General features: G+C 56.0%; 3 protein-coding genes across 3 annotated transcripts; 1 reads left to right on the forward strand and 2 right to left on the reverse strand.

Annotated features, from left to right (window-relative positions):
• Positions 1-2,190: 2,190 nt before the first annotated feature.
• GGS23DRAFT_607884 (amine oxidase catalytic domain-containing protein) lies at positions 2,191-4,566 on the reverse strand (the record flags this gene model as incomplete). Its single annotated transcript, XM_051520116.1, has 1 exon — positions 2,191-4,566. The coding sequence occupies one exon, from the start codon at positions 4,564-4,566 to the stop codon at positions 2,191-2,193; it is 2,376 nt and encodes a 791-aa protein (XP_051367600.1).
• A 2,905-nt stretch (positions 4,567-7,471) lies between these two features.
• On the reverse strand, positions 7,472-8,053 carry GGS23DRAFT_600915 (uncharacterized protein; the record flags this gene model as incomplete). The annotated part of the gene is made up of 1 exon (XM_051519141.1): positions 7,472-8,053. The coding sequence occupies one exon, from the start codon at positions 8,051-8,053 to the stop codon at positions 7,472-7,474; it is 582 nt and encodes a 193-aa protein (XP_051367601.1).
• A 3,302-nt stretch (positions 8,054-11,355) lies between these two features.
• Positions 11,356-13,008, forward strand: GGS23DRAFT_385493 (uncharacterized protein). Its single transcript, XM_051513475.1, has 2 exons — positions 11,356-11,987; positions 12,071-13,008. The coding sequence occupies exons 1-2, from the start codon at positions 11,608-11,610 to the stop codon at positions 12,678-12,680; spliced, it is 990 nt and encodes a 329-aa protein (XP_051367602.1). The 5' UTR covers positions 11,356-11,607; the 3' UTR covers positions 12,681-13,008.
• The last annotated feature ends 1,585 nt before the right edge of the window (positions 13,009-14,593 follow it).

Raw genomic sequence — 14,593 nt, forward strand, 5'->3', positions numbered from 1 at the left:
GAGAAAGGTCCCTCTTCTCTTCGCTCATCACATACCCTATGTAGGCAGCTCTCTGCCAGCTGATAATCTGGGCGCGTACACTATAGGCACTGCGGAGTTGTATCCCGCGTCGCACGGGAGCATAGTGCACCTAGCAAGTAGGCAGACACGGAACAATCGCACCCAGATTCTGCGTCGGAATTGATGCGCGTGGGTATCGGCATAAATTTATGAGCAATTTATACGTCGGAATAGCTTCATTACCATGGTATATCCCCACCCTCAGGTAGAACCGAGTTCGACATTTTCAGTTCGAGATTGACGATGCCTGGTTCCTCTAGATGTTGCACGCGAGGAAAGCCAGCGGGCTCATTTATAATTAGGTCTGCTGTGGACGTTTGTACGCAGGTCGTTCGGCGTATCCCCGCCTGTAAACAAGCACCAATACGTGGTATTTAATCCCAACCCCTGAAGGAACCCAGCTTGCTAGGGTCGTCTGTAACCGGCCGGGTTGCGTATAGATGGGATGAGAGCGCCATCGGTAGAAGTCCTAGATGCGCCAATTTAACCTTCCTACCTATATTACCGACGCAGACCTGCCCGATTCGATCGTCTCGTACGGGACCTGATCATACCAACCCGCAGTCTTCATATTGCCCACCTATAGTATAAGCCAACAGCATTTCACGGCCGAGAGGCTGCAGATATCTCGCCCCAAAAACGCTGCGCTGCGCATTCGCTCGGTTGCCGTCGTATGTGCGCATCGATACATAAGCGCTAGACTCCTTGTCGTCGAGTGCTACTATAACCGCCTTCACCGTTGCGGGTGTTGACGTTATCGTCGAGCTCGCTGCCTTTCTCCCCACTCTCCCGACTCTTAAGGGAGCCCGCTAGATCATTCTTCCTATCACGGCTAACGGAACGGCTAACAGACAGGAAAACTGATAAACAGAGAGCATAGAGAGAGAGAGAGAGAGCAAGGTAAGCGCGTGACAGCAAGGCTGCCACTACATGCGAACCGGGCTCCCGTTCTCATCGGTAGCGAGCCGCACATACCATCGTCGGGATTGGGCCGAGTTCCTCCGGGAAACTAGAGGGTTGCCTCGATCCTCATGCGCGGCGTGGTAGCCAACCCCATGCAATAAGGCTAAGGAGAGATTCATCCAAGCGATTTTCCAGATGGCATTTGCTCTCAAAAAGAAGTGCGACGAACATTCCAAGATGGTGGCTCTGACCCTACCTTTCTGGTGGAGGTGGTTATAATGGTAAAAGTACCTAATAGCTGTGGGCTGACCATACCTACCATCCCGGCCCCAGGATACCTTGGGGGCATTGCGTCCTAGCGTGTCCGGCGACCAGTACTACCATACTGCCAGATTTCTAGTAGGCCTCGCTCCCTGTTTTGCCGTATAACCCCCCGCCGTGCCCCGGATGTAGTCCGGTGCCCTACCCAGACACCTACAGTTCCCCCTAAAAGATATAAAAGATAGGTGAACCTAGGGGAGTTGGAGAAGTTTTCTATTGCCACGTTGATCTCGACTCTACAAGACGACGATACTATCCGCCAAGAAGTAAACGTAGCTTGGTTTCGTTGCGATCCTACGGGTAGTGCCGGCAGCTAACTACGTAGACTACGGTAACATGTCTGTATCGCCATAATGGTAGTTGAAGGGAATCGCGGTTCCCATACAGACATTTCTCCCTCCCTCCTTTCCCCCTTTCCATCGGGAGAAACTAGAGATCTCATGAGAAGTCAGGCCAGCAAGCTAGTGTTGACCAGGCCTAAGTGTTGTGTACACAAAGACTACTTCTAATAATAACAGCGACAGTTAATAGTTATTAGCTATCCTGGTCGACCTCATTTCCAGAACCACAGCGCACCCATTGCCCGGCAGGGATCGCTGACAGACTATTGGACAGGCTGTTTGGCCCCCACGACTCCGTACGCGACAACGGCTAAGCGAAGGGGACGAGTGCGCAGACAAGCAAGGCACAGGAATCACATCGTTGTCGTCGTGGATTGGAATGGTCGGCATGAAAATCGAGATCATCGTATTCGTAATATCATTATCACTAATATTTTTCATCTAGGTATCTCGTTCATTCATTTCACTCATCTACTCGTCGTCGTGCTACCCTTTCCTACTCTCTCCTCCTCTTCCTCACTTTCTTCCACTCCCCCGGTCGCGGCGAACATTCACAGTAGAATTATTATAGGATCTGCGCAATGACGGGCTCCTTCAGCTCGACGCGGCACTGCGGCAGGTCGATGCCGAAGGTGTTGCTGGCGAGGGTGGTGGCGTCGTCGTCGGTGGTCTCGTACCAGCGACGGTTGCGGATGTCGCCGTCCTGGGCGCGGTCGAAGAAGTTCTGGGGCGCGAACATGACACTGCTGACGGCCTCGGAGTAGAGGGTGACGGGGATGTCCTCGCTGCGGGTGAAGTGGTGCATGCCGAGGTTGAGCCAGATGACCAGGTCCGCGTCCTCGACGCCCTCGCCGTCGTAGAACTGTGTGAAGTCGTGCTGCGGCGCCCACGGCAGGTTCAGGTTCTGCACGCTGTTGGCCCACACCTCGGCGTCGTGCTGGCGCGTCACGCCCAGGTGCGCGTGCGTGAAGGCCGAGTTGCGCCGCGAGAAGGGCGACGCCAGCGTGCTCAGCCGGATCGGCGACTTGCCCGGTATGATGCGGTACCCGCGCGGCACGCCCCAGCGGTTCGTCTCGCGCGCGTGGTTGACGCAGTACGCCGCCTGCCCGTTCTCCGCCCACGACAGCTCGCGCTCCGTCTCGACGTTGTACGCGTTCAGCTCGATCTGCTCGAAGGTGCCGAGCTCCGGCCACCACGGCTGCGTCGTGTTGACCGCGCGCAGCTCCGTTATCTGCAGGCTGTTGGCCGTGTCGATGATGTCGAAGTCGGCCTTCCACGTCAGCACGTGGTCGTGCAGCGACCCCTGCGTCGCCTCCTGGATGCGCGGCCCCCACTTGCCCTGGTCCCGGTAGTAGAAGGACGACTGCAGGTAGCCGGACGCGCGCACCGTGATCTCGAGCGACCCGTCGACGTGGAACGCGTAGTCGAACAGGTAGTCGTAGTTGCCCACCGTCGCGATCGAGCGCACCGTCAGCAGCGAGGCCTTGACGACGCCGAGGTTCTGGAAGCCGTAGGCGCTGGAGCCGCCGCCGGCGCGGTGGCGCGAGAGCGGGTAGCCGGCGTCGGACTCGAAGAGGCAGATGGCGTTGGGGTTCACCGTCGTCCCGTTGCCCGAGTGGATGGGGACGTCCCAGAACGTCGAGCCGAAGGGGCAGTCGAAGCCCTCGACGAGCGGGAACAGCTGGGCGCCGAGCTGGTAGTACGTGTCGTGGTACACCGTCGTGGCAGACTTGGGCTGGAAGCCGCCGTACTGCGCCGCCGCCTCCTGCATCGAGAGCTCGTACAGGATGCGCTCGCCCTTGAAGCGGATGTCGAAGAGCATGACGCCGAGGGTGCTCGTGTGCGCGACGTAGAACGACCAGCCCATGTACTCGACGTACTTCTGCTCGCCGTCGAGCTTGTAGCGCTTGCCGCCGAGCTCGACGCTCTGCGGCGCGAACTTGTCCTCGAGGTCGCGCACGCCCATCTCGGGGTCGAGGTTCACCAGGGCCCAGTCGTAGTTGTCCGGCTGGTAGAACTCCTCGGTCAGCTCGCCGGCCTCGAAGGCGGCGCGGAGGTCGGCGACCGTCGGAAAGAACCGCGTGTTCGTCACCAGGCCCTTGAGCTTGTATAGCGAGGCGTCAGTGCCGGTGATGTCGAGCAAGACGAAGAAGTCCAGCGGCTGCAGAAAGGTAGCCGGCCCGGGCCGCCTGAACATGGCGATCTGGAACGCCTGGCTACCGTCGAATGAAGTGGGATTCGTGCCAGTATCAGTCAGGGTAGAGTTCGGGTGGTCGGATCCCAGGAAGACACCCCCTAGCAGAGCGGTAGTGATGTCGGTGATGCTGGACATCACCGAGGCGAGCAAGGGGTCCGAGGCTTTACTCCGTTTCGAGTCGAAGTACCTAGCGTTGAACGGCACGGTGCCCCCCTTTCCGCCATTGTAGAGATAGTCGAGTTTCTGGATGGTGGTCTGGCTGGACACGGGCAAGGGCCCGACCATGTACTCCTGGGACACAGGCTCCAGCTTGCCACCTTCGAAGATGATGACTCGCGCATAAGAGCTCGGCGCTGGCCCTGACCCGTCGATGTAGGGGAGGACATCGGTCTTGTTCACCGGCACGGTATCGATGAACCAGACGTAGTTGTCGTTAATCCCAGCCGTTTCCGGATCGGTCAAGTTCAGACCAGTAGCCGGGTCGTGCAAGAAGTTCCAGACGGCCGTGTTGTCCTCGGCAGATATCTGCGCCCAGACGTTGGACTTGGGTGCGCTTACAGTCTCCGCCGGCTCGTAGAGCGAACACGTCGAGCAGATTTCCGCCGAAGAGTTCTTGTAGAGTCCGCTGCGCGCGACGAACTTGGACAGCATCGACTGTCTCTCGAACCCGAGAGCTGGCAGTGCGCTGGCGCTGACAGAGGCAGCCAGCAGCACAGCTACCGCCGTTTCCAGTCGGGGAGTCATGGTTCGCGTGGGGGGTATTGCGCAACGATTTGCTGGATCGAACCTGTACGGACAGAGGGGTCTGTTGATCATCTCCTGGTGGGATCCATGGAGAACTTATACCCGTCCTCTAACCGCCCTCCTCTCCTCCTGCTTCTCCTCGCCCCTCTTCTCCCTCTCCCCCTCTCCGGTCATAGGTGATGGGTCGTTGCGCACGCAATCGCTCCCAGCGAGGCAGCGTGCCTACGATACGATTTCTTCGGCCGCGTAGTCCATCCCATTGCTTGGCTTTCGACGATACTCGATGGTGTCGTCCCACCTAGCCCAAATAACCGCACTATACCGGAGCTACGCCGGTCTTTTTTCGCGTTCACCAGCTCGCTGGGTGAAGGATGTCGACCCTCGACGTCGGCTCTCTATTTCGGCTCTTTGCCGACGAGGTATCCGCTTTGGCACGCCTTGTAGGCGTGCATGCGGGCGATCCCATGGTGGGATAGGCCGATACTGCAGCAGGGGCTCGCTCAGTCTCCGGCTTGGCAACGAGATGAGATAAGTAACATCAGGCTCAGGGCAAGATAAGACTAGATAAGAAGCTATAACTAACACGAAGCTGTTTGGTTATCCTTGACTATATCGTCCAATGAGGAGTTGATGCGATGAGGGATGAATATTAAGCTGTCATAATAAACAGAGCTTTGCCTCGACTTATCGCCGCCTACCTCTATCTGGAAGTTCTACCCGCCGAACTCCCCTCCGTCTGGGTTATGAGGATATTTCTAAGCACCCGAGGCCTGCTATTGCAATCAGTCTTAATTACTACTGCTGTCGTCTTGGCGGGATCTAGCTTCCCCGATAATATCCCGGTCCTAGGCCTCTCTCTATCCATACTCTATGGACCTGTCTCGCGCGGGTGAGGTCCTCGCCCCCCAGCCAGGGCAGCCTCCATTACGGAGGAAACAGGACTGCCTGGGCCGTCCCTTGCTGCTCTCGCGTCATATATCGTGAACAGACAGCGTTACTTCGAGGCTTCGCTAAACACGGACAGGCATTACCTATCTTTACTAATATTACCGGTTATTACGGCAGGTGTATGACTTCGCGATAAGGTAATGTGTACGATATGGCGCCATCTATTCCCGTCAGGGCTACTCGGGAGATATCAAGCCACACGTGGGTGGCATCGCCCCCCGTCAGGGCTTCCGGCGATCCGGTCGGCTACCCGCCACCGGGCAGTCCCCTGGGTTGTCGCCACCCTTACGGTACCCGACGGCGTCTAAATAGCGGTGAATCCGTTATCAACGTCCTGAAAAGAAGGAAAACGGTCCTTGACTACAAACGACGACTAATCTTTCGCGCCCCGTGTACGATAAGACCCAGGGATGGGGGGACGCGGCTACGGAGACAGACGCGAATCACTGGAGGGTGGGATTTACCCTCTGGTGGCGAGCGACAGTGCGCGACTTTACGTCTACCCGATGGCCATTGGTAATGTCTCAAAGTTGGCGTCAAAGGGGCTAGAATGTGTTCAAGCGCAGGCCAGCGCGGAGATCGAGCAATCAATCTACCGTGGCGGAGCTAAGAGCCACAGACGGGGGAGATAGACAGTTGAGCTACTTTACCTAGCTCTGTGCCTCTATTATAGGGATTCACTTCAATCGGAGGCAGAGAGAGAGAGAGAGAGAGAGAGAAGAGAGATATCCGTATTCTACCGTATCTCAAGACGGGCGTCTCTCCGTTTCCCGGCTCCTTTCAGACGGTGTCCCAAGCATATCGCTGAATCTCTACGACCTGTCACGGGGTCACATCGGTGTCCTAGAACTCTGAATCGAGGTATATCAGGTACCCTGAAGAATCTCTGCCAACGAGCCACGAAAGGAACAGTCGGCCAGACCAAGCACGATACGGCAAAGGGAATCTCGCTGCCATTATGGGGCACGCCGAGGAAGATAATCCCTTTAGTCGTTGCCGCTATATTCCTGGAGCGCGCTATTATGGCGGACGGTATGGCCTCGATGCCCTATTCGTTACACAGCTGCGAGTGTGGGAAAATCGCGCCTTCGTTGCTGAGCTGATGGGCACTAGCTGCTCGCAAAAGCTGTGTGTGATGAAGAACACGGGCTCTTCGGGGTCAGTCTGTGTGGATATGTGGTGATCTCAAGCTGAACTTTAGTGTACACTTGCCCCGTGTACACTTCAACTCGGACCGAGAGCTCCAGATGCATATCTCTAGAAACCTATCTCGGCGGCATCTCTATTCTGTCAACCCTCAGCTGCGGGTAGCAAGCGAGTCTCGTGGTCGCTGGGCCTTTATTCCGTTGCTTACCTCACAGATCTACTTACTACCGGAATTCGATCAAGTTCCCAGACGAGTTTGTTAGAACTCTACCCGAAATCTTCACTTCTATCTAGCACATTTGTTCTCCCTAGAAAAGCGTCTCCTATGGTTGTTTCGATTCGTGGCGTAGTTTTTATCTTCAATCTGGCCTGATAGTCTTGGATGGTTAGGTATTGCGGCAATGGAGAGACGCAAATCAAGCAAATGCAGTTACGTAAATTGTTAACTACAACCGTATATGGCAACACTGTCACGATTCTCAACATAGGTAGAGGGACATTGCAAAAGGGAGGTGTAGAGTATTTAATTTATTCGTGTCACATCGAGAGGTCGTTGTAGTGAACCACTTACCTTCATCACGTTGTCCATGACTTACCGTTTCGGCGAACCCCGAAAACCACGACCTACTGAGCGAACTACGATCGTAAATGTCTTTCCAGACGTCCCCCTAGATCATTTACCCGCTCCTCTTAAGCCTGGCAGAATCCACAACCAGAATAGAACTAACCAACTGCCTTCGATAGGAAACCCTCTGCGCGTACTGATACCAGGAAACGCCGACGCCGGCTCGGAAATCGCGCTCAATAATACTCACTGAGATCGTTGCTGCCTCTCGACGTGCCTCTCGGCGTAGTAGAGCGCGCGGGCCAGCGCCTCGGGGTCGGTCATGAGCGCGGCGATCTGCAGGTCGGTGCAGGACCTGAGGATCATGTCGGTGAACATCATGGCACGCGAGAAGTCGCCGACCCGGCCCTGGACGGCCTGCAGCAAGCCCAGGCAGGCGCTGTCGTTCGCGAGGAGCCCCCCCGGCTGCGTCCACGTCGTGGTCGACGACTCGCTCGTGTCGTCGCCGCACGTCAGCGACGTCGTCGTCGTCGTCGTCACCCCTTCGCTGCCGAAGGTTGTCCGCGAGGTCACCGAGACTACGTCCGTTGCGGTGCTGGCGGTGGTGGGAGAGCCGCCGGCGCGGTCGGTGGTGCCCGCCCGGGGCCGGTAGTATTTAAACCACAGCCAGAGCCCGACGCAGATCGTGGTCGAGTTCGCGATGGTGGCAATAATAGCGGTTAGTGTAGGGTTGCTGCCCAGCGAGCTTAGGTGCTCTGTGTACCTCGAAAATACCGCCGCCACGGATGCGTACGCTTTAGCAGCAGCTAGCGAAACGGAAGACGCCATGGCAAGTATTAGTTGCAACGGCGTGTATAACCCACAGGGATGGTTCCGCTAGGCTGGCTTTGCTGTGATGGTTACGATAATGCCAATGTGTATGTAGTCTGGAATTTGCCAGTGATGGTTCCTCATAGACCTTGCCACAAAATGGCCTCCCACCCGAGTTATTATAGCGTCCGTTCTAGTCCTGTGAGAGCGTCCTGCAGCCGCTCTTTTGTCTCGACAAGGAGACAAAGAACTCGATGCTGAAGGACAATGCTATTATGGCGACAGCTAACAGGAACATTGTTCCTTGTTGGTAGACATAAATTCCTTTAAGCCTGGGGTCTTTGTTTATGTAGGTATCTGGTTTGGGTTTGAGGAGTCACGTCAGCCAGCGAGATGGTTTCGTACATAATAGTAGGGAATAGTTATATGGGTAACATTAGATGGTCTTGGGGAGCAGCTTCTGTGCTACTGAAGTAATATCTAAGGAATTGTAGTATTACTGCCACTTCGACTAAACGAATGAGTTACTTACTAACAAGCCTTTGGTGCGGTACGCTCATCAATAAAGCGAAGCCTTGAGAAAGTGAACATCCAGCAGCAATAGTGTCTACTAACGTAGAGCGCTATGGCGATGACCAGCAACAAGGGATTTACCATCAACAGACAACAAATCCCAATAACGAAAAGAACTTTTAGGAGTTCAATGGTACACTCCAGAATCTGACACCAGAAGAAGGCGAGAGCAAAGACGGTCATCATCAAAGACCAAGTAGCCAGAAACTTGACCAGGAGAAGGACTAGTTCTAGTATCTCGTCAAGTGCCATGTTCTCAAATTTGCTGCGAGTTCCGTTGCTCTGCTATTCCAAGAATGGATAGATTTTGAAAGTAGCCTGGCGTCTGTGAGTAGTGGTATTGAAGTCCCTTATGTGCTGCAGGCGAACAATGCGATATTTGAAGAAACGATTCGCACACTTCTATTGTATCCCTCCTGGTACGTCTTCTTTGACCCCTGATCCTGGTGTTTACGTTTGGCTTGCTCGCCCATTATCCACTAGATTTATATTTTTTAACGAAATACGTGGCATAGTTGGGAGTGAGGGAGAGCACTCAGTCATAGGCTGCTTACGTCTGGCTGCCTAGAGTCGATGCGATCAACTTGGTTGAAATACAGAGATAAGCATGTTATCCCTCTTTCCGTTCCTGCATATAACAAAGCCATCGGCTATGTGGAAGACCTCTGGACCGTCCAGTGTCCTAAGTTGTCTGCCTATCCGTGTGTGGCTGACGGTTAAACATCCAGGCCCGTCAGTCTTGTAGGCTGCCCCCGCTGGGAGGGGATGAGTAACTACATTTACTCCGGAGCCCATGGAGGCAAATGCTTAAGAAACTCGTAGGATCAATCCTAAGCATGCATGACTCAACCTGTATCCAGCATATCCCCCAGTTGCATGGTCACATTACAGCCAAGTAGAGAGGGGTGCGATATTATCTTCCGCGCTCTCCCTGCGTTCCCAGCATCGCCGCTCGGGATATGTAACTTGGAAATGAGTTGTGTTGTCAGAGGAATGGACCCGGGACCTATAAAAGACGCTATCTCCAGCACCCCTTAGAAGAGAATGCACGAATGACCTAATATGAGTGTTATCAGAGCAGCCTTTTAGGTGCGCCATGAGGTCTTGAGTCCTAGCTCTTAGGCATGGCTTTGTGAGAGGTGGTTCCTAGAAGATATCTAGGGCCCAATCCTGATTGTTCTAGAATATCTGCACTCGACTCTTGATTCTGCCTACGGACTCGAGAGAGCTGCGCTCGTTCTTTCGAGAGAAGAGTGGTTAATAAGACTAGGCACCCGATGGCCATGGAATTGGTGGCCTTGATGCTAGGCGCGGCTGGCGTATTGCGTCGCTGCCCCGGGCCCGTTCTCGATGTTTAGATCTTTGATCGTGCCGGAATAGTTATTAAGGCATCAGACAACTTCCTCTGAAGACTCAAAACACCCTCGACCGAGTCAAAGATGTTGCATCGTCTGTACACTTGTAGATATACAGCCGCTACACAATTACACCGACGAGGAAGTCAAGCTCTTGAACGTTAGACGCATATCTTTAGCTATTTTTATCACCTGGCTCTAGCAGAGCGTCGCACTTTCAAAGAGGCAACACTGGATCTATAAGTCAGACAGTCAGGGCAACGCCCGCGCCTCGTATTGCCTACTTCGGCGGTTCGTCCAACGTCACCTGGTCCTATCTGGCCGAAAGGAGCGTTGGTGACTCGCAGTCTCCATCGGGGTCATGGCCGATAGCCAATCTCTTTGGACGGCGATGGAGGACGACTACTTCGATTGGAAGATAGCACCCCAGGAAGAGCAGGCAGCAGGGGCCGAGATGGCACAGGACGGCTTCGTCAGCTCAGCAGCTGAGGGGTGGTACTTTGGCCAGGGCAACGGCGACATGCTCTGGGACGAGGCAGAGGCGTTCACGATGCCGACAGCGATGCCTGGAGGGCCAGAGCTGGCACTACAGGGCGTGCAACAGGCGCTATTTCCGTATGCGTATCCCGAGCAGGCGCAGATACAGCAGACATCGCCAGGGATAGCTCAGCAGAATGTCAATCCGGCAGGTCGGGAACTAGAGCGTCGATTGGACGGGGGTGATCAATTTCTAGGTGAGTCATGCCACGAGCTGTTGGGGGGGGACGAAGCCGGGTGACGAAGCTGGGGGAGGAAGACGCTGCCTAGTCGCTGAAGCACCGCCTCGCGGCGAAAAGGAGTCACGTCGGCCTGCCACGGCGATGGGCCTTTCGCTAATATAAAAAATGGCAGTGCCCCAGCCGAAAATGCAGCTCGAGCGGAGGCCAGGCAACTTGCACGATCACAGCAACTGGACATACGCAGTCGAAGTGTGGCCTGCTGCCGACGAAGTACGAGGTGAGTAGAAAAAGGAGGGAGGAGTCAGAAGAAGGCCAGAAGAGGAGGGAGTTGTGAAATTCATATTGAGTTGTGCAATTTTTCCGCCTCGCCAAGCCCCACCGCCGCTTGCCCGCTACGGCTGCTAAGTACCTAGGTACTTCCCCCTCTCAGGCTTGTGCAAGATCTTGGGCTTGTGCAGGAGGTTGTGCAGGAGGTTGTGCACAGGGCTGTGGCGAGGGCAGCCGACCAAGCCCCATCTGTGGCTGGGCTACAAGCTTGCTGACCAATCGCCGACATCCCGAATCCCTTCTACCTCCAGCCCATCCATCCATCTATCCATCCTTCTCCAGACTTTCTAACGGCTCCCTCTTGTACACAGCTTTTATTGTATTGGGCCGGCACTGACATTTCTTTCTTCCATCTCTCCCCATCCTAGGTCAAAGCGAAGTTGCCAGCCACATCCTCGCCATCCAAGAAGCCCTTCAGAAAAAGGGCATCGAGTACGGTTTCGCCTTCACGTCTCCTGTGGGGGACCCTCACGGCCTGTGCCGCCGATATACCGTTCCCCAGCGCCACCGATTCAACGATCGCCTCCGCCTGTACTTCCTCCAGACCTTCGGCACGAACCGGCCGCACAACCAGACGCTCCCCGGCTATCGCTTCAAGATGAGCGTCGTATTCGAGAACCGATCGGCCCTGCGTAACGATCCGTACTCGACGGTCGTTGATGATGGCGACCTCGTGGAGGATGGAGACCGGCGCTTCTCTCCTAATGTGGTACCCGACCTTATCGGGTTCCCCTCCGACGAAAATCCTATGCTGCCTGCCTCCCCAGACTCCTCCGGCATAATGAACATGCCTCAGACTCCCGAGCGACGTCTGTCACCACCCGCCCGAGCCGAAACTGATCCGGCGTCGCCCTTGCGCATGCGACCCATCGCCAAACCACAACGCCAGGCAACCAAGAATCTCGACGGCAAGTACTGCTGCACGTTCCCTGGATGCACCGAGCCGGTTAAACAGTTCGGCCGAAAGTGCGAGTGGAGGTAAGTCGGCCGACAAATTCGTTGCTTGATTTCTTGTTCTCCAACCGGCGCTGCAACACCGTGTCTAACTGCCTCTCTTCTAGTAAACATATGGACAAGCACGACCGCCCCTACAAGTGCCCGGCCGAGGGCTGCGAGAACCTGCCCGGCTTTACGTACTCGGGTGGTCTCCTCCGGCACGAGCGCGAGGTCCACGGCAAGCACGGCGGCCCCAAGAACCCGCTGAACTGCCCGCACCTGAACTGCAAGCGCCACACCGGCAAGGGCTTCTCGCGCCTCGAGAACCTCAACGAGCACCTCCGCCGGGTCCACACGCCTGGCAATAGCGGCCCGCCGTCGGTCGAGGGCGAGCCCGACGAGTTCGTCGCCCTACGCGCTCTCGAGACGCCGGCTCCTGCCGTCGTTGCTGTCAACGGCGGCGCTCCCGCTCCCTCTCCCGGCGGGGTCGGAGTCGCAGCCGGTAGCGAGAAGACGGGCGAGAAGCGCAAGGCCGACACGGACCTGCACGACCAGGTGAAGCGCCTACAGATGGAGAACCAGCACCTGCGCAGCCAGGTCGAGGCCCAGAAGCGCCAGCAGATCGCCATGATGGAGCAGATGCAGGAGCTACGCGAGCACCTCGAGGGCCGCGCCGGCCTCCGTCTCGTCGGCGCCAACGACCCCGTCGTAGGTGGCGACTCTTCCGAAGACTAAGGGCGGGCCGGGGTGTGCTGCCACGATGCGCATGATAGGACTAACCCTCCCCTCCGGCTCCCTCAACCCTCCGGGTCTTCCCCCCTCCTCCTCCTCCTCTCGGTTTTTTTCTCCTTGTTTTCAAATTGCCTTTGTTGCTGCTGGTTTACGATAATACCCCACCCCGCGTATCTGCATCGTTGTCGGAGTTTTCTGTTTTTCTATTTCTTTTTCGTCGTCTTTGTATCGGGGATAGGACCAGGGCTACACAGACATGCAAACACACCGGCGTTGGGAGGTTTAATCGTACATACATTCACCTCGAGGACGTTTTCGTACCTTGTTAGGTGGAGGAAGACACGGGCGGGAGATTTGTCGCTGGTTGCCCGCATCCGGGCCTTGAGGGAGGGAGGACAACACGAGTATGTCTCCTGAGTCGGGAGTTTCTTTTTCTCTGCTTTCCGAATATGGTCCTGAATTCACGAGGCCATCTCCTGTACGCGAATGAGATATGAGATGAGAGACGAGACGACTCGCAGTTTGCGACAACTACATGGGCATCAGCAGAATGGGCCCACCCCAGATAGATAGATATAACTGTATATGACGGACCTGGCCGCAGCGGGACACCTGCTCTCGGCTCGCTGGTGCGCGGCCGGAGCACGGCTGGATTATTCTCAGGGCGCTCCTTTTGCTTGTATCGTCTTAGTTTTTGATCTGCTCTGGCTGTAGAAACTGAGTAATGAGGTCCCGCATGAATCCGGCAACTGATTCGGCAGACAACATACCATCAGCCCGTCGTCGTCGTCGTCGTTGCAACTACATCGTCTCGCCTTGACTTCCTTGAATGTCGTCCCCGCGCCGGGAGGTCGGCGCATAATAATGCAGCTAACCGGCCCCCGCCACGGGGCGACTACTAAACTCTTACCCGAGCGAGGCATGCGGTTATCTAGTCTACGGGCGTCCCCGGCATTGATCCGATATTAAATATCTCGATGCGCACATCGGCACCCCGAGCGTCTACCGCAGAGAATGCGCGCCTACTTGAGCAGTAGACACGCGTCCATACCCACGCGCGACGTGGGCTCTTGCCCCAGAGGTCGCGTGCTCACGCGGACCGTCTGGTGCACCTACGGGTGGTTTTACCGCACTCTGCCAGAGACGCGAGTGCGCGGTGCAGGACTCGGCGCAACTGCTACGCGTGACCTGCCCGTCGGTCTGGCGACTACATGGGCGGTTGGCGGTTATATCACCGTCAGATGCCCGCGACTCTCTGCAGAAGCCGCCGACTTGAGACACGCAACCGAGGCAACGAGAAGAAGACGAAGCGAACGGAAAGGAACAAAGGGCAGACGAAAAGGGAGAGGCCGGGGAGCGAGACGATATAATAATAATAATGGAGGTGCTGCCTATGCCGTAGGTAGCGTTGGCCCGTTTCGGGTTTTACCCTCGAGGTTTGTGGCCAGGAGCGCGATTGTGCAATCCGATCCTGCGATTTGCTGCGGCTCCTCTACCTGCCCTTCTTGGGGGCCTCGCGAGCCGAGTCGTCGGCCCTTTCGGGGAGCTTGTCCTCCCTGGGTGGTTTGTATGAGTAGGTATAAATAAATCCGCGTGTTCCCTGCCTACATTACGACGTAGCATGCAGACAAAATACCTAACCCGCCCCCCCGGCCCCCGGCTGCGTGGCAGGTTTGCCCTGGGCATTGGGCCGCTCCTGGGTAGTATCTGTTACGACAGGTCTGTATCAGCTTGCTTTGGCACGGAGTTGCGGCATGCTAGATATGTGTGTAAGTAAGTATGAGTAGGTAGGTAGGTAGGTAGGTGTGGCGCGGGAGGTGCCCGTCTCTCTCTCCCTCTGCCTCTTCGCGGGCACGACGACGTGTTACTCCGGATGCCTGAGCACAGGCCTAGAGAGAGAGAGCTGCATCGGACCC

This window comes from Durotheca rogersii (assembly GCF_024521655.1).
Source record: "Durotheca rogersii strain YMJ 92031201 chromosome Unknown GGS23scaffold_40, whole genome shotgun sequence".
Classification (NCBI taxonomy): Eukaryota; Fungi; Ascomycota; class Sordariomycetes; order Xylariales; family Xylariaceae; genus Durotheca; species Durotheca rogersii.